The 20632-nt window shown below is 42.0% G+C and overlaps 1 protein-coding gene across 1 annotated transcript in view; it reads left to right on the forward strand.

The window, feature by feature from the left end:
- TAX1BP1 (Tax1 binding protein 1) overlaps window positions 1-20632 on the forward strand; it is a 215165-nt gene that overhangs the window by 179068 nt on the left and 15465 nt on the right. Inside the window, 2 exon segments of the mRNA XM_030202462.1 lie at window positions 14558-14741; window positions 18810-18958. Coding sequence (XP_030058322.1) covers window positions 14558-14741; window positions 18810-18958 — 333 coding nt within the window.

Raw genomic sequence — 20632 nt, forward strand, 5'->3', positions numbered from 1 at the left:
TGTCTTCTGATCAGTGAGCTACTGTGGCTAAGAAAGCAAATAGAATGTTATGTATTATTAGGAAAGGATTGGAAAACAAAAATGAGGATGTTATAATGCCTTTGTATCGCTCCATGGTGCGACCACACCTCGAATATTGTGTTCAATTCTGGTTGCCGCATCTCAAAAAAGATATAGTGGAATTAGAAAAGGTGCAGAGAAGGGTGACGAAAATGATAAAGGGGATGGGACGACTTCCCTATGAGGAAAGGCTAAAGTGGCTAGGGCTTTTCAGCTTGGAGAAAAGGTGGCGGAGGGGAGATATGATAGAGGTCTATAAAATAGCGAGTGGAGTTGAACGGGTAGATGTGAAGCGTCTGTTTACGCTTTCCAAAAATATTAGAACTAGGGGGTATGCGATGAAGCTACAATGTAGTAAATTTAAAACGAATTGGAGAAAATGTTTCTTCACTCAACGTGTAATTAAACTCTGGAATTCGTTGCCAGAGAATGTGGTAAAGGCAGTTAGCTTAGCGGAGTTTAAAAAAGGTTTGGACGGCTTCCTAAAGGAAAAGTCCATAGACCGTTATTAAATGGACTTGGGGAAAATCCACTATTTCTGGGATAAGCAGTATAAAATGTTCTGTACATTTTTAGGATCTTGCCGGGTATTTGTGACCTGGAAACAGGATGCTGGGCTCGATGGACCTTTGGTCTTTCCCAGTATGGCAATACTTATGTACTTATCATTAATATCTAAGAAATAGTTTTTTCAATTCTGATATATCCTTAATGATCAAATTGTTATAATATTTTATTTTGACATCCTTTAATTTCCTTTTTCATTCTGATATGGTTTTCCTCCAAAGCAACCTATTAGAGCCTGATTTATCTTTCTACCATTGTCTCTCCTGTTTCCTAGATAGTTATTTTAACTTATAAACAAACATTGATAATGGGATATAAATTGAAAAGCTGTTTACTAGAGTGTACTTAACCTTTTAAATCATGGTCCCTGGTTAGCAGAGATAGTACATATGATTCCCCTTTGGACAAGGGCCAAACACATTTATAGATATTTACATTAGAAGCTTTTATGTGGTTCATGTAGCAAGCTACAGTTTTAGGTCTGCTCCTTCTTTTTGCTAATAACATTTCCACCTCATGAAATATCTTTCAGCCAAATTTTACCTCTTAATGATGCTTAGCAAGAACTAATGTAATGTGTTTTTACTGGAAGAAAGAACAAAGATGATAAAACCATACCCTTGCTTGGATGTCACCTTGTTAAGAGAACAGCCTCTAAGAGGATGGACTGCTGTGTACAGTTCATTGAGAGGATAGATTTCTCAGAGCCGCGTAGTTTGCTTCAGTTAAATTAAAATGTCCATGGTTGCACTTCTAAATCAGTTTAATCTTTGTTGATACTGGGTGAACTCCTTGCTTCTGACATAAAACAGCTGTTCTGTGTATCTCTGTTGCATCCTCTCATTTCTTGGCTCACACAAGATAAGTTTGAGCAAAGATTAGTTTCCTTTAAGGTCTTAACTAAAATATTAACTCTGCTTAATAAAAGTTCCACTGAAAATGTAGTAAAAATGATAATTTTGTTTGAGATTATAACACCTAAGAAAGGACAATAGTCCTTGTATGAAAAACCCCCTTGTCAGATTCCTGTTTGGCAGCAAAGATGTTTGAAAGGGGAATGAATGAGATCAGACTGGCACAGCAATCTTTTTAAAAAATCCTCATATTTTGAGATATTATTATTTATTACTAGTAAAAAAAAAAAGGCCCGTTTGTGACACATATGAAACGGGCGCTAGCAAGGTTTTCCTCGGAGTGTTCTCCTCCGCGCGATGCTCCCCCCCTCCCGCCGCCATCCCACCCTACCGTCTCGTAGTTTTGCTTGCGGGGGACCCAAAATTCCGCCAGCAGAAGTCCTCTGTTTGCTGTGCTGACTCCGACGTGATCTTCAGCATTGGTAGCCTGTGCAGGACGGGGTTCTGTGCGTCTGACGTCCTGCACGTGCAGGACGTCAGACGCACAGAAGCCCTGCCTGCAGAGGCTAGTAATGCTGAAGATCACGCCGGAGTCAGAAGACAGGACTTGTTCTTACGGGGTTTTGGGTTCCCCGGCGTCCAAGCTACGCGTCAGTGGGTGGGTAGGGGTGGGGGTGGGTGTTGCTTCATCTTCATGTTGTTGCGGGGCTTATTTTGTTGCCTGGTTTTTCGTGGGTGGGTTGGTGGGGGAGGGGGCGGCTTGGGGTTGGTTGTTGCACCTCCAGTATGTGGAAGCGGGGCTTCTTTTTTTTTGTGGTTTCTCGTGGGTGGATTTGGGGGGGGGGCGGCGCGGGGGGGGGCATTGTTGGACATCCAGGGGGAAGTGTAGGGAAACACCTCCCCTGCTTGTTTGCGTTTCGTTCGTTGTCACCCTTAACGTTTTGTGGGCAAAGGTTCTGAAGTCACAGCACAACGTTAAAGGGTTCGTTTGACGTCATTTATTTATTTTATTTATTTTTGTACCCCGCACTTTCCCACTCATGGCAGGCTCAATGCGGCTTACATGGGGCAATGGAGGGTTAAGTGACTTGCCCAGTCACAAGGAGCTGCCTGTGCCTGAAGTGGGAATTGAACTCAGTTCCTCAGTTCCCCAGGACCAAAGTCCACCACCCTAACCACTAGGCCACTCCTCCACCATGACGTTTGACGCGAGGGCGGGGCACAAAGTCATAGTGGGATGGCTTCACCACCATGAACTTACGAACCCTTTATCGTTGTGCTGTGAGTTGAGAACCTTTGTCCTCAGAACGTTGAGGGCGCGTTTTATTATAGTAGATTATTATTTATTTGGATTGTGTTCACACCTTTTTCAGTAGTAGCTCAAGGTGAGTTACATTCAGGTACACTGGTTCTCATGCACTGTTCTTGTCTCCAGTGCAGACTGTTGTTTGATTGCACTCCCTTGGCTCAGAATACTTTTTTGAGGAAAGGCGGATCTGGAAGATTGGAGAAAGGAAAACCTAGTTTGGTGCTGTAGTTTTCAAAACAGTTTTCATGTAGATTTGTTCAGTACTTTTAAATATAATTAGCATGGCTGGAAAGAAAACCATAGCTGAGAAATGTTTGGTTTTACTTTGTGATTCATTAAACATCAAAGTTATAAAATGTGTTTATTCATCTGTGAGTATTCAGGAAGTTAGACAAAACTGGTAACAAGCAGTGGGAACAATCAGATGAAAAAAATGGATACTGTACCGAGGGCTAACTAGTAATCTCTTTCAGCCTGTTGTTCCCGTGTTCTGTTCCTAATCTAAATATACCCTTTGTCCTATAATTCTCTGTATTCAGTCTCTTCCGAGTAGGGCTGAAAAGATCTGAATGGTAGTAGACAAAAAGGCGGAGTAGTTCATGATTGCAGATCAGTTCCATGATTGATCTATCCTGGCATCTTGCAACAGCTAGTGGACGTAGACTGATAAAATTGGAGGCCTGGCCTCTTGAACAGAACTTTTATATGAGTGGTTCCTCATTTTTTATTTTTTCTTCTACTTGTAGTTTCTTAGAAACAAGATGCCATTGATCAAAACACACCCAGACACTTGAGTCAAAGAAGTACTGTTCTAAATAATGAATGACAAGTGATGCTGGCTGAGATGGGGATATTCTCTTTATGGATGGGAGCCAACAATGTGTTCGTCCCAATTCATTTAAGTAGCACTTCTAAGTTATTGCCTGCATGGCATCAAGCCACTCTACCACTGGCCTGTTGATGAGACTTGTAAAGTGCTGTATACATCTAGTAGCACTACAGAAGAAAGTAGTTGGATAAGAGGCATCCTGGGGCTCATTTTCAATACAACAATTTTGAAAAAAATTCATAAGGTGGCAGAAGGACATTTCTTTCTCTCAAAAACATCCAAGTTGCAATTTTCAACATCTCGATTTTAGATGTTTTGCTTCATAGTTTGTCTAATTTCAAGGGGGCGAGTTTTGGGCAGGACATGGGTGGCACAAAAAAATAGATGTTTTTCTGCAATAATGGAACAAAATGGAAATGTCTAGGGCCAAAATGAAGATGTTTTTGGCTAGACCTGTTTTGATCACAACTAAATGACCAAAAGGTGCTCTAAATGACCACTGAAGGAATTAAAGCATAAGCCCCCTTGCTCCCCCTGTCGTCATTGACCCCCTCCCAGCTCCCTAAGATGTGACAGTACATACCAGGCTTTATGACAGCTTCAGATATGATGGCCATTTCTATTAGATCAGCAAAGTTCCTAGGAGCAGCCTAGTGGTCAGTTCAGTGGACTGTAGAGAAGGGGACCTAGGCCCATATCCTACTTAAGTAGTACACTTGTGGTGGAATGTGTGAGTCCTCTAAAAAAAAAAGCACTAAATACCTATTTTAACTATATAGAGGTGACACCTGCAGGCATAAGGGCTACTGTAGTGGTGTACAGTTGGGTACAGTAGGTTTTTGGTGAGTTTTGTAAGGTTCACCATACAATATAAGGGGGTAATAGTGAGATGTGTACCTGGGACATTTCTTGTGAATTCCACTGCAGTGCCCACTGTTCTGCTGGGATGTCTGTGTGGCCAGTCTACCCCCCATACATCCCAATGGCTAGTTTTGTGTGGTTTTCCCTTGGCCTTTTATCTTTTAGAACCATTTGTGAAAAAAAAAAATACACACTGATCACAGCAATGTCTAGCAAATGTCCATTTTCTAAACAAAATGTTGGATATTTTTCTGTTTGAAAATGGCCGCATTTGCTACTGGGTTTTTGGAGATTTTTCACAAAATATCCAAAATCAGATTGACAACATATCGAAAATGCTCCTTATTACTTTCTATTAATGAGAAAAGGACCCATTTATCTCCATAACTATTTTCCATGGTCTCATACGAATGAGTCATGTGAATTCATGAAAGTACTACCTTGGGAGAATAACTTGCAGATAAGTAATGATCTCTCAAGGTAGTACTGAGCCTCATTTTGCCTCAGATAGTAACTGAGTTTAGAGAATCATTCTGATATGTGGAGTGGTTGGACTAAATGAATGACCCTGAATTACTGCCAAACATAGAAGGAATTCTTTCTTATTAAAACTGTTCATGCTGTTCTTCTGTATAAACTGCTGATCAGTGTCCAGAGCTTAAAGCGGAAACATTACAAAAGAATGTGGAATATTTACTTTGTTTACTAAGTAAAATAAACAGCAAGAGTATTTTTGATGAGCGATGAACCTGTGTTTCAGTAAACAAAGATGTGTCTAATAATTCAGAACTATAAAAGTTGCCTCTATAAAATTATCTAGAAATTGTTGCTTGTACTGTCATACAAATGAAATCTAGTTAACAGAATCAATGAGTATTTTATTGTAATGCTGATAGTGGCAGAGAGAGAAAGATGACTGAAGTGTCTCAAAAACATTCCTTCTGAGATGCAGTTCATTTTATTAGTGTGACACACATTCTGTCTCCTAGTAGCATAATGTAATTTTAAATATTTATATACTGGTCAAGGTTGTCCTATTGTGTGAAAGATTATTTTTATAAGTGAACAAACAATACAATTCAGACTGACAAACAAAGTTAAAAACTGCTGTGTCCATACTGGATTCTGACACCAACTCACTTAAATCATACTAGTCATACTATTGTAATCTGCTTCTGTGCCGTGGGGCAGTCATATTGATGAGGAGGAAATAAGATAGAGAAAAGATGTATTTTTCTCCATTTACCTGGGAATTCTACAGGGTCAGACCAAAGGTCCATCAAGCCCAGTGTCCTGTTTCCCGCAGTGGTCAATCCAGGTCACAAGTACCTGGAAGGATCCCAAAAAGTAGCTAGACTGTTATATTCCCCCAGGGATAAACGTTAGGTTTCCTCACATCTACCTTAATGGTTTATGGACATGTTCTCCAGGAACTTGTCGAAACCTTTCTTTAAACTCAGCTAACTGCTTTTACCACATTCTCTGGCAGCGAGTTTCAAAGTTTGCATTGAGTGAAAGCATATTTTCTCCTATTTGTTTTAAGTGCACTACTTTGTAACTTCATGGCATATTTTTGTATTTTTTTAAGAGTAAACAATTTGCGTTTATCCATTCCACTCCACTTACTATTTTATAGGCCTCTATCATATCTCCCCTCAACTGTTTGTTCTGCAAGTTGAAGAGCCCTAACCTCTCTTATACAGTTGTTCCATCCACACTATCATTTTGGTTGCCCCTCTGTACCTTTCTAATTCCACTATATCTCTTTTTAGATGTGATGACCAGAATTGCTCACAATACAGTGCATTCTCGGTATTCGTGTGTTCAAGATTTGCAGTTTTCCACATTCGTGGGCATCTATATCTAACCAACAAATTGCCTTTTGCTGTTCGTTCCCTGCTATTCGTGAACATGTGCATTTTAAAACAAGTTCTTTCATTTTCGACTTTCACACCATTTTTGGCTGTTCATGGACATGTGCATTTTACAACAATTCATTCTTTCATTTTCACTCTGCTGGCATTTATATCTGATCTAAAAGGAATGGAGTCACTGGTGGCACTAGTTTGCAGAGGAAGTGGTCAGCTTTACTACTGGTGTATATATTGGAGCTGAAAATGGCACATACGCAGCCTACAAACGAGTCTCAAGCTAGCATTCATAAGCGCAAGAAATCTGTGATATGTCTTAATGATAAAATACGTGTTTTAGATAAGCTTCATTCTGGCATGTCTGTTATTGCTGTTGGCCCTGACGAACAAGCCAACACATTCAGCTAAAGGAAGAAGATATTCGCTGGTTTGGTCTTGAGGCTGCGCTGGAAAGTGCTAAAACATCATCTGTGGTTCATGATCAGTCAATGAAAAAGTGGCTAAATTTGTGGATTAAGCAAATGGTGGATGATAAAAAAGCACAGTGGTTGACATTGTTGTGAGGATGACAGCCAAAGAAATTAGTAAACACGTCATATAAAGCCAGGAAAACCTGAAACCTGTTTCTGCTAGTTCTAGCTGGTTTGTGTATTTTAAAGGGTGTTATGCACTTAAAAATGTAAAGCTTTCCAGCGAGGCAGGTTCTGCCAACAATGAAACTGCCGAAGAATTTTTAAAATACTTGCTATGATAGAAGAAAAGGATTATGTGTCAGAACAGTTATTCAACATCAGTGAAACTGGCTTGTTTTGCAAACAGACTGAGACATGGACATATATAATGAAAATGGCAGCCAAAGCCCCTGTCTTTAAATCATTTAAAGACCATGCTACCCTTCTATTGTGTGCCAGTGCCGAGGGTGATTTCAAATGCAAGCCTCTCATGGTCTACAGAACACAAAATTCTTGTGCACTTAAAGGAAGAACTCCATTGCAGATGGAACCACAAAGCTTGGATGACATCTGAAATATTCTGGGATTGGTTCAACAACTGTTTCATCTCAGAAGTTGAACGCTGTCTCCACTGCAAAATCCTAACCTTTCAGGTTTTGTTTATTTTTAATAATGCCCCAGTACACTGTAACAAAGTCCTTGAAAATGCTCACTCAAATGTAGAAGTCCTTTTTTATGCCCCAAACAGTGCTTCTGTTATCCAGCTCCTCTATCATGGAATTATAAAGGCTTTCAAGTGCCACTACATGCAGGAGCTTTACTTCAAAGCCTTTGAAGCTTTAGATGCTGACAGTGAAACGGCCATGATTGCTTCCTGAAAGACTATGATGATACACAACATAATTGTCTATGTTGGCATAGTCTGGGACAGCGTAACGCAGGCTACTATAAAGCATTGTTGGGAAAAGAACATAGCCTAACTGCATAACAAACTTAGAGGGCTTTTGAAGGTGTTGCAGAGAGCGTGAAAAAAGGTGTGGAAAACATGATGCACTTTGCATGAAGAATCAGTGGAATGGGCATTGAGAACATGATACAAGAAGATGTGGATGAAATTTTGGCTGAGACTACAATAGAACCCACCAATGAAGACCTAGACAAGATGGCACAACAAGGCATCGGAGGCAGCGATGATGACAATGAAGAGGAAGATCAGCCTAAGACTTCAAAAATTCTGTGCTTCACAGCAGCAAAAATTACAGAATGGGCGTGAAAGTTGGATACAGTGTTCAGCAGCATGGAGGAACATGATCTCATGCTAGATTCGGAAGTCTAAAATTTAAGCATGTTGTAAACTCTGTATTTGCCCCTTACACTGAGATGCTTAAGGACTTAAGGAGGAAAGCCAAGCAGACAAAGCTGACACAGTTCTTCCAGTCAGCATGTTGTGAAAGCCAGGCTACAGAGGTTAATCTTCCAGCTTTGCCATCTTCATCGTTTTCAACTTTGCAGGAGATGCAAACCTCTCGAGGTCAACGTCTTCATTGTCTTCTATTGTGCAGGAGGTACGAACTATTCCCTGTCCTGCAGTTGTTGATATATAATGCTGTTTTTTTCCTTCACTGTTTTCTATGCAGTTTTCTTTTAGTACTGTTAGTGCTTTAATGTACATGCAAATAAATAATTTGTATTCAGTATACAGTATTTGGTTCAGTATGCAATTTTTTGGTTTTTAATTGCCTTACAAAAAATGCAAGCTGTATTTAAGTGCTTCACTTTTTGTGTTTTTGCGAAACCAGAGATTGGCAGGAACTTCCTCGAGTGTCCTCTGTACTTTTGGAACGAGTAAAAAATTGATTTACTTCTATTCGTTCTACACCACTCAGGATTTTGTAGACCTCAATCATATCTCCCCTCATCCGTCTCTTTTCCAAGCTGAAGAGCCCTAACCTCTTTAGCCTTTCCTCATACGAGAGGAGTTCCATCCCCTTTATCATTTTAGTCCCTGTTCTTTGAACCTTTTCTAATTTCGCTATATCTTTTTTGAAATACTGTGACCAGAACTGAGCACAATACTCAAGGTGTGGATGCACCATGGAGCAACACAAATGCATTATAGTATTTTCAGTCTTATTTACCATTCCTTTCCTAATAATTCATAGCATCCTGTTTGCTTTTTTGGCCGCCACCACACACTGAGTAGAAGATTTCATCATATTATCTACAACGACACCCAGATCTTTTTCTTCAGCACTGACCCCCAAGGTGGACCCTAGCATCAGGTAACGTGATCCTCGGCCTCCTACCCCACCAACAGAAGTGACTGATGCTACGGTATAAACAATCCAAATCCTTACGTTTCAGACTGCGGGGAAGAATCTGCCTCGAATAGAACTACCTGGGAAATATAATCATACAAATAAAGTGAATGTGGCCCAAGAGGGACAGAGGTAAATCCCACCACCTCTCTAGTTGTGAGCATGCCGCTTCCATCATTCGTGCAACAGTGATAGAATATAATATAGAAGCATCCATGAGTGATAGAATATAAAATGGAAACATCCATGGGTAAGAGAATGCCTAGGTATTTAAAGGAGCTCTCTGCCCAACGGAGGGGAAACTGAGTTCCCCAGAGGTTGCGTGCCTGTTCTGAGGATGCCAGTGCCTCTGATTTGGTTTAAGTAAGGCTAAACCCTGCATAATCACCATATTCCCAAAAACGTTCCAATAGCATATCTAGAAATTCCCTGGGTTGTGACAGGTGGACCAAGATATCATCCGCAAAGGCTGCCACCTTAAAACAGACTGCACTGATCTGAATCCCTCGAATGTCTGGTCTCTCGTGAAGGTCTCTCAACAGAGGGTCCAATGTCAACACAAAAAGCAGTGGGGAGAGTGGGCAGCCTTGCCGAGTACCTCGTAAAATAGGAATATCTGCTGAAACTAATGCACAAGGATCAGACTATAGTGGCCGTATCGCCGATACAAATTGGCCCTGGAAGTCATAGGCTTCTAATGTAGCATACATGAAATCCCACCGTACCTTGTCAAACACTTTCTCTGCGTCGAAGCTAACCAATAAAGATACACCCTTATCCCGCGCTGTCTGCTCCAATGAAAAGTATCTTGTACAGATTTTTAATGATGGAGCAGCATTGGACAAAACCTACTTGAGACTCATGAAGCAACTCAGGCAACACCTTGGCTAATCTGTTTGCCATAATTTTGGCCAATAACTTGGTTCAAAATTTAGCAGCAAAATCAGTCGGTATGATTCAGGTAAAGACTGATCCCTCCCTGGTTTGGGAAGTACTATAATCTTTGCCTGGTTACGCAATTGGGGGGGGGGGGGAGGATGCCTCCACATCAACTATGACATTAAACATATTAGTGAGAGGCTTCACCGCTGCCTTTCTCATGAACTTATAGAACTCTGCCCTAAACCCGTCAGATCCAGGAGCTTTCAACAAGGGAGTATGGTTGATAGTGTCTTACGACTCCACCTCCTGCGTTGGGCCATTCAAGCGGGCCAGGTCTGATGCCTGCAGGAAAGAAAAAGATAGCCCAGAGAGATATAACTTACCTGGAAGACCCTCTTCAGCCAGTCGTGCATATACACGCTTGTAGTAGGTCTCGAATATTTTACTAATAGGCTAGTCTCTCCTGATCTGATGACCTGTTCCATCTCAAAGTGTCAGTCGAGATCCTTGACTATGAGACAGTAACTTGGCAATAAAGGAATTTGTGTAGTCAATATTGAAAATAATTCAAAGATTTACTCACCCCTTCACGGAGAAGTTCATTCAAAGCTGTCTGGACTTCTAACAGCTGTTGACAGTCAACCTGGTCATGAGTGCGGCCAAACTTTCTATGCAACCGCTGTAAGGACTGTTCCAAGCGGTCTCTTACCTTCTTACAGTGACTATCATAGCTGATTTTGTGGCCTTGTAACACAGCTTTTGCAAATTCCCGGTAGAGGACGGAGTCCTGCTCATGTTGCCCATTATGGAATTTGTAATCCTGCCACCAGATATGCACCTCCTCCCCGAATTTAGAATCAGGATGCAAAACCATCGGGAAAGACAATTAAAATGACACTATAGAAACCTAACAGCCTGCTTCAAAAATAAAAGAACTTTAATAAAAAGCTGGAACTAACAGAAACTACATCAAGCAAAGCTGCATAGAACCTGGCAAAGGCACTCTAAAATCAAAAGTGCTTTGAAATTAGAGCTCTTCAAAAACCTTGCCTTAGGCTAAATTTAAGAGATGTTCATAAAAATTACACCTACCCCTATCTCAGCACCAAACATCCACCATCAAGCAGTCTGTTACTTTGACAGTTATTTGGGCCCACTACTCTTTATTTTGTGAATATATTCTGACTCTCCCATCTTTTTTTGTATACAGATGGTTTAATATGTTTCTTGTTTACATGTGTAACCTACTTAGCTGAAAAGGATAATTTGCAATTTAAACTCTCTCCTCTGTTAAAAGGCATCTTGGCTAGTTTTGCCTTCATTGTAGCCTCTTTATCAGGATGTTCTAACTTCCTGTTTTGATGGTATCTTTCAAAGATACCTCACTCTGGACCATGTGCTGTTGCGTGACTGTCTGCTTTTTTCTGGTTCAAATTTAAAAGCTGTCCTATCTCATTTTTAAACATTAGTGTCAGCAGTCTGGTTCCACCCAAGTTAAGGCAGAGCCCTTCTTTTCAGAATATCCCTCCCCAGAATCTTGCCCAGTTCCTAATAAATCTAAATCCCTCTTCCTTGCACCATTGTCTCATCCATACATTGAGACTGGAGCTCTGCTGCCTCTTTGGTCCTGTATAGAGAATGGGGAGCACTAGATTTCAACTTAAAAGCCTACACTCTGTCTTCTGTACTTCCTTCAAGTCTACTACTCTGGCCTCCAGAGATCACACTCATTCCCTGATAGCTAAGAACTCTTTACACCAAGTGCACACATCAACCTCTCGCCAACAGGGAGATAATCACGCCAACAGGGAGATAATCATACATGTGGCATTCGTTACTAAAGACTAAAAAGCTCCCTTTATGTCTGCAATTTTAGGTTGGTTAGTTATTTAAAGTTGCTAAGGGAGTAGGGATACTTAGTCCCTTAAGCTATTAGATATGTTGTGTTCTGTTTATTTGTTTGCATCAATATGAACTGCAAGGACCTAAAAATTGTCAATGAAGATGCTGAATTAAGAGGGGAAGTTAGCAGTGTGGCCTACTATTGAGATGTTACTTTATTGTTAACCCCAATTATTAGTAACTAGGTTTCATTGCATAAAATGGGTCCTGTGCTAAAATAGCATGAGTTAATGGTAAAATAACGCATCTTAATGGTAGCCCGTGTTGATAACTACAGCCTATAAATCAAAGAGAGACTCTGGTGGGTGGGAACCAAACATTGAATGAAAGGTTCTATGGCATAAGCTGTACCTGAATTGACTTTAAAAACACTAAGCAAAGATTTAGGCAGTATGAACTATGGTCCTTCTGCTGTATGTAACTCATTGTCCTATCTTGGTAGCATCTTAGACCTGAACTAAAATTAAGACATTTCAACAGTAGGCATAGTTACCAAGAATCAAAAGTGTACATTCGTACCAAAGACTTTTCTCATAGATGCAAAATAGAAGGAAAAAATAAAAAACCTTTACAAATAATTGGCAAGCTCACAGTTTTCCAGAAGTCTTATTCTATTGATAGGAAGTTCTCATAAGCAACACAAATCAAATGTTTTGCTTTACACAGATATGGGATGACATTTTTATTTTAATCAAGCCACTCTTCTTTCACTTAAGTTAGAACCAAATCCATCATCACATACCATGTGGATTGGGGTGCTGTGAAGTTGAGGTACCATGGTATAACCCTTTGCTTCACACCTCAGGGCCACTGGCTAAGCCCACCCAAGCCATGTACCTGGGACCAGGGGGTCATAAAACAGATGGGGGCTTCAAGCAATCTGGATGCAGGCTGTGGCTGGGCAAAATCCCGGTAGTCCGAAGGGTAATCTTCTCTGGGTACTCTCAAGTCCATACTCATTCAAAGAAAAAACAGCTGTTGTTGGCTTAAACTTCAAACTGGTATTTACTTAACAACTGGAAAACAGTTCAAAGCGTAAATTGATATGTACAGTCAGGGCAAATAGTAGTTCCAAATCGGAGAAAATATTTCTTCACCCAACGTGTAATTAAACTCTGGAATTCGTTGCTGGAGAAAGTGGTGAAGGCGGTTAGCTTAGCAGAGTTTAAAAAGGGGTTGGATGGTTTCCTAAAGGACAAGTCCATAAACCGCTACTAAACGGACTTGGAAAAATCCAAAATTCCAGGAATAACATGTATAGAATGTTTGTACGTTTGGGAAGCTTGCCAGGTGCCCTTGGCCTGGATTGGCCGCTGTCGTGGACAGGATGCTGGGCTCGATGGACCCTTGGTCTTTTCCCAGTATGGCATTACTTATGTACTTATATAACTTCAGACACAGTCTCCTTTACTTTCCAAAAATAACACGAACAGTCGTCATACATCAGCAGCACGATTTCATCTTTTACTTCTGTCCCATCGTGGTTCAGGATTCCCCTCCGAACATCTGTTGAATGTCCTGCCGGAAGTGATGCTCCTTTGCTTTCACTTTTCCTACCCAGGGTAGGGTGTCTTTACCGCTGGGCACTTTCTTGTTCCCAAGTTGGGAACTTCCTACAGACACTTTGCCCTATAGCAAGGGCTTCATCCACTGGATCTTGCAGAAGTCCTCCTTTTAGTGTCCAGGACTCCCCCCCCCCCTCCCTCTTGCTGCTTGGGTTTCAGTGGGGGAGGGCAACCAAAGACCAGAATTTTCTTAATGCATCCTCTATTATTAACTCCTGTCCCAACCCACCAGGGCCGGCTCTTCCCATATCCACTCTCCAGGCTGGCAGGCCCAGCCCTGTTGTCTTAGGGCCCCTTTTACTAAGCAGCGGTAAGCCCATCATGAGCTTACCGCATGCTAATCTGCAGCTACCACCGGTCCAATGTGGGTGCTGGCAATAGTTCCAACCCCAGTGTGGCATTTCCAGCACTAGTGGAAATATTCAAAAAATATTTCTGCAGGGGGTTACCAAGCGATAACTGGATAGCGCTGCGCGCTAACCAGTTACTGCCAGGTTAGCACGAGAGCCCTTATTGCCACCTCAGCGAGTGGTGGTAAGTGCTTCCCCTCTCTCCCCCCCCCCCCCCCCCCCCCCCGCATGGCCACGGGTAAGAGCAATCTTACCACATAGGCATGCTGTTTTTCAGCCTTTTTACCCTTCGGTTAAAAGGGCCTCACTGCGCAACAAAAACTCCCCCACTGCTAGTGCAGGGCCTTTTTCTGCAACTTAGTAAAAGGGCCCCTAAGTGACCTCCCTGAAAATCCTGCCTGCAGCAGAGACATTTTTCAGTGGGGACACAGTGGTTTTTCATTTATGACTATTTGTTGCTTTCCTGTCTTAAATCTATTGTTTTTCTCATTGTCATTTCACCGTCCCATATACATGGATGATTTACCTATCTCTGAAGCTCATATCCACAGCAGTCATGAGGTGCAGAAATCTGAGCCAAGAATGTGTTACTGAGTTTCCTACTTATTACTTAAGAATAGAGTTGAATTTGTGTTAAACAATTTTTCCAACATTTTAAGATTTTGCAGAAAAGAAATTTCCACAGATTCTTTTTTCATAGTTGTTTGCACATTTACATTTTCTTCACTTTTCTTGAGGAACTGGAAAGAAGACTGACAACTATAGAAGAAAGAGTTACTGAAGGGCAGAGTTGCCAGGATCCACCTCCAACATTCAATATACTGGACCCTTTTACAGAGGAGAAAGGAACACTTCCTGTGGTGCCCAGTAGACTTCCTGTACTGCAGTATGGCAACCCCTATGCAGCTCAGGAGACAAGAGGTTGGTAACACTGATTTTGACTTACCTGTAGGATCTTAAGGGGCTCGTTTTCAAAGCACTTACAAGCAAATGATCAAAAGCCCCGTGCTGTTCCAAACAGTGCTCTAAAAATAGCACTGGAACAGTGCGGGGCGTTACTGGACCTAAGATGAGAGAAAATGACATGCAAATTTAAGCACGCAATTATCTCTGATCATGGGGTAAAAGTGCAGGAGGATTGTACCTGAGCATATGCTCAGGCACAATCCTCCCGCATTTGTTTGACAGGTCTAGGCTGTCAAAAGCCCAGACCTGTTAAACACAGGGGCTTGGAGATCCATGGGACCACCAGTCCCCAACTACCCCTGCTCTGAGCAAGGCAAAATAGGGGCTGGAGGTACTACTACTACTACTTAGCATTTCTATAGCGCTGCCAGGGTTACGCAGCGCTGTACAAGTTTCACATGGGGAAGGACAGTCCCTGCTCAGGAGTGCTTACAATCTAAAGGTTACAAACTATGTAGTCAGTGTAGGTAGCTTACAATCTAAAGGTTATAACTAAATAGCTTACAATCTAGAGGTTACAAACTATGTAGTCAGTGAATGTAACATGAAAGGGGAAGGTGGTTAGGCGCCAAAGGCAAGGGAGAAGAGATGGGCTTTGAGTAAGGACTTGAAGATGGGCAGGGAGGGCTTCCGGTCCCCCTCTCCCGACACAGGTTCAGGGAGGGCTGGAGATCCAGTGTGTCTTCAGTCCCCCAACCCCCGCCCAGCGCATCCCAGGATAAACTGGGCAGGGCTGGGCTCCGCCGTTTTGCGGGCGACGTCAAAGGAAGAGGAGGGAGGCAGGCTACCTCCCTCCTCCAACTCAAGGGGATTGACAGCAGCCCACTGGACCACCAGGGACCCCTTGCTAATGCTGGGGGAGGGGGTAGGGGGGCTGGAGACCCACTGGATCTCCAGCCCTCCCTGAACTGTGTTGGCGGGGGTACCGGTGGACCTGAGGTCCGCAGGACCTCCTGTTGCCTGGGGGAAGGGGTCGTCGGTTCCTAGGAGGGTTGCTTCGTTGGGGGGAATGGGGGCCTGCTAGCATGGAAATGTATGCTGCACAGGGCTCACCATTCCTCCCCAATGGTCTGCAAACCTTAACGCTAGCTCGGAACTGGCGTAGGGTTTGCCGCAACCAGCAAGCCAATCTTTGGGGCTCTGGTCGCTGATCATTGGGGATGAATAATTTTAGCATGCATTTACATGCTATTTGTGCTAAGACCTCTGTTTTGCATGCTAGTTGCGTTCAGAGCCTGCAAGCATGTTTCACGCGCTCGGGGACTCTGATCATGGGGCGGTAGCAAACGCAGGTGCTACTGTGGCGCTAACAGCTTCTAGTGCTGGCGTTTGCTTCTGATCATCTGTATGTTAGAGACTTAGAGTTTTCCATAGGTTACTATGTAAGTCTGAGTACTTTGAAAATACGCATAAACATAATTTGAATTAGGCCACCAATTTAGCTTTCATTAATCAAGCCCTTAGTTTTATTTAAGGGGAGCTATAAACCAAGCAAGTGTGGCTTAAATTGCATAGAGGTCTTAGAGATGCATATTACAAAATTTAACATAAGACACAGGTATAGATACTATTAAGACTCTCATAGACTTATTACTTGTAAGGTCATGATATCTTAGAGTATAACCTTGGCACAGCAGTCACACCTGGAGTCTCTATTATTTTTATGAAGTCTCTTTTATTGAATAAATCACAGATAATTTACTCACAGTCAGGTGTTCAGAAGTGCTGCCCCAGGACACAGAAACTCCGCAGTTCTGGGAGCTGTTTCAGTGGTTGGAGGTGAGATTTGAAGAGAGGTAGCTTTACTGCAGGTGAGAAATAGTTGAGCAGATAGAAGTGGTTCAAACCTGGGAGCCTGGAATGTGCAATATCTCATTAGGGAGGAGATATAGTCAAGGTAAAAAACAGGTTTGTTCCAGGGAGTAGGGAGCAGGACAAGTACTGGTCAGAAGCAAGATGGTGAATGCTTCGTGGGGGGGGGGGGGGTCAAGAAGGCTCACAAGCCCAGTGAGGAGGAGTTAAAGACCAATCGGGACAGAGCCTGCTTTAGGGTGGCAAGGGTGGTCCAGGAGGACAGCCATCGATTGGAGGGAAAGGTCATGCCTAGCTGACCTCTCAGGACAGAGTTAGTAAGAATGAGCAGGAAATGACAGCAGTTAGACAAAGAAGCCAAGCTTGGCTGAGAAAGAGAGGAGGTCTAGGCAGAGACACAAACCAGTGGTAACAGTTCTTATACAAATAGGCAAGTGTGACTGCGTTTACCTGCGAACTACATTACACACAATGCATTGCTCACGTAATCTTGCAGTGAGAACTGCAACCATGAAAGTCCTTAGACATGAGACTAACAGTAAAGGCATTAAACACATTTTAGGATCACATTACGAACTAGTGCAAGGCTGTCGGAGGACAGAACAGATACTTTTTCAGTATTTTTATTTCTAGTGTAGTGGCTACAGTATTAGGCAAAGGTTTACCAGATGTCCTGAAGCATGAGTTTGATTCATGTCTGCTTCTGAGTATGTGACCTTGGACAAGTCACTTTATCTTCCTCTGTTTCTGAATTTGGAATTCCAGCTTTGAGCTTGATGTACCCTTCACATCAAAGCTGTCCTGTGATTATGTATTACTTTGGTTAAAAATGCTATATGGATATATACGTTAAACAAAAAAAGTCTACCAAAAATACAGTAAACAAATGTTCTGTTGTTTCTCTTACGTGAATATTTCAATCCTGTTAGTAACTATGAAAATTGAAAAGTTGAAGTACCTACAATCCAGCAGCAGTTTGCATTATTGTACAGATGTCAAATTGCAAGCTAGTACAGTAGTTCTATTTTTAGCATGGACATTGATGCTTTCTGCCTTTCAGCAGTGTCTGAATGTTGCATCATGCATGTTAACTCTTCTGTTCTCATTAGGTCAAGATCTGCAATGAGATGCAAACTAATAAGGCCAATATTTTGTTTAAAGCAGATAAATAAAATCTAGATACAGCATCAATCACCTCTATTTCTTTTTTTTTTTTTGTGTGTGTGTAAGGGGGGGGGGGGGGGGGTTAGGTATTTAGATTACATTGTTAGCTATGTGATATCTTCATATTACATCTGAGTCTCTGGTTTTAAACAGAGTATGTCTTTAGTGTTCTGTAACTACACAAAGTTCAGATTACATTACAAAATCTTAGCACAATAAAGGAAAATATTTAAGTTAGAAAAAAGTGTGTGTATATAATGTATAATCAAACATTCTCTAGTGTCCCACTGCCTGAAATAGTCTGTGATTCTTTAAAATATAAATATATAGGAAGTACATTTGTTATATGTTTTCCATTACTGAAGGTCTCATCTTTGAAATCTTATAGGAGTTGACTGGACCACCAATTATAAATTTGTCTCTGATAGTTTTTAATTGCTTTAAATAAGTTCATGCCTGGTAATTGCTGAGGTGGCCTGCTATCCACTGTATAGAAAGAAAAATGTAAACCGCCCAAGATGTAATGCATAAAAGTAAAATTGTATAATAATAAACCACCTTCTCTTACTGGGGCTCCCATGCATCCAGATGCCATATATGTGTTGGCAGGCTGTGTGTGTCTGCAGTAACTACACTTTCCTGTTTTTTTTTCTCCCTACATTTGTACCCCGCGCTTTCCCACTTATGGCAGGCTCAATGCGGCTTACATATTATATACAGGTACTTATTTGTACCTGGGGCAATGGAGGGTTAAGTGACTTGCCCAGAGTCACAAGGAGCTGCCTGTGCCTGCAGTGGGAATCGAACCCAGTTCCCCAGGACCAAAGTCCACCACGCTAACCACTAGGCCACTCCTCCACTCCATGCTGTAAAGATCAAGATTGCTTGGCTGAAGGCATTTGGAAATCTAGCATATTTAATAATAGATAGTAGTATGAATATTTTTAGTAATAGAGATGGCAGAGTGACTGTTTAAAATTCTGAAACACAGACTTCATTTATGTTTTTTGTAAAGACTCTGTGTTTTCTGGTCCTCTTTGAATTCAGATGGTGCAGATGGTGCTGTTTACCCAGATGAGATTCAGAGGCCACCTGTAAGAACAGCCTCTTGGGGGCTGGAAGAAAATGTAGTGCGCAGTCAGCCTGCTCGCAATCTCAGCCTGCCTGATGGTCTGGAAGATCCTGATGAAAACAATGTAAGCTGGGTTTTTCCATTTCTTTTCCTCCTTGTCTGCTTTATTTACAAGTGAGTATCTGAATTTGGCATGCTTATGTTCATTCTGCTTATAAAGTTCCTAATGCACTCAGCATTTCTAAAAGTTTGGAAGTGTGCATTTCATGAAAAAAAAATAGTTTGGTCTTTCTTTATGCTTCAGATTACTCATTGAAATAATATATAAATCACCAAAGGGGGTTTGCTACTTAGAAACCATGAGTTTAAAGCTGAATAACTTACAATTTATAAATGAGCATAGCATTTTAATTTTTTGTCTGTGTGTTTTAAATCAAGAAACAGCATCATATGATGACATATAAGAAAGGCAGGGTCAAAAAATCTCTGATTCTTCAGTCTAAACAACAACCCAGTTTTTGACTCCTTCCTAGAGAGCATTGCCACCATTAGTTGTCCATGCCAAGTGACCTATTGCTGAGAAGAGTCATCCTCTTTCATCAGAGGTGGCCACTCATAACCTCCAACCATGGTTGCTAAGTATCATACAGCACGGTTATGCTCTACGTTGGGGAAAAAAGTCCTCCATCTACCAAGAAAGTCTCATTTCAACTCCTTCCAGCAAACCTCAAGAAGAGCTCTCTGCCCTCCTTCTGCAGAATACAGTAGAAGCAGTTCTTCTGCCAGACAGGGGTCAAGGGTTCTTTTCCAGATATTTTCTCATACCAAAAAAGATGGGTGGAGTATGACCAATTCTCGATCTGGGAGACTTAAACAAGTTTCTATGCAAAGAAGAATTTAGCATGGTTTTCCTGGGATCACCCCATGATAAAACTCAACGATTCACTTTGCTCTTTAGATCTCAAGGAGGCATACACACACATACTTATTCTTCCTACACACAGAAAGTTCCTCCGTTTCTGCTGTAGGACTCTGCACTACCAATACAAGGTCTTACTGTTTGGCTTGGCTTTGGTTCCTCGAGTCTTCATGAAGGCCTGATAGTGGTAGCTGCAAAACTTCACAGGTGGGGCATACTCTTCTTCCCCTACCTGGATAACTGGTTAATCAAGGCAGTCTCCTGGGAGTCGGGGCACACCTCCATTCTATCAACCATAAAGCTCCTAGAACTCCTCGGGGTTGTGATCAATTACCTCAAATCACATCTTCAGCTGGTTCAGACTAGAGCTCATAGGGACTCTCCTCGATACTACTCGGGGCCAGGCCTTCCTTCCTCAACCGAGAGCAAACATATTGCATCTCACTACTCAGGTGTCCAGATCCACCCATCTGCTCATCAGATGCTCTGCCTACTCGATCACATGGCTTCAACAATCCATGTAACATTATTGGCTCGACTCCATTTCCGAATTCCTTGGTGGACACACTCCTCTCAGTGGTCCCAAGCCATGGATTGCTTTGAGCTCATATTTGTGTCACTTCACAGCTATATCACTCTGTAAAGTAGTGGATGGTAACCCAGATCTCACCCGGGGTCTTCTATTTCACCCCCGTCCACATCATAAGATCCTCGCCACAGATGCTTCCATGGTAGGTTGGGGCGCTCATATCGATGGTCCTCCCCCCCCCCCCCCCCCCCCCCCCCCCCAAGGTTCTTGGTCTCCCACAGGAGAAACAACATCATATCAACCTCATGGAATTGTGAGTAGTCTGGAATGCTCTAAAGACTTCTCAAGAC

The sequence above is a fragment of the Microcaecilia unicolor genome, chromosome 1 (genome assembly GCF_901765095.1).
Source record: "Microcaecilia unicolor chromosome 1, aMicUni1.1, whole genome shotgun sequence".
In the NCBI taxonomy this organism is placed as follows: domain Eukaryota; kingdom Metazoa; phylum Chordata; class Amphibia; order Gymnophiona; family Siphonopidae; genus Microcaecilia; species Microcaecilia unicolor.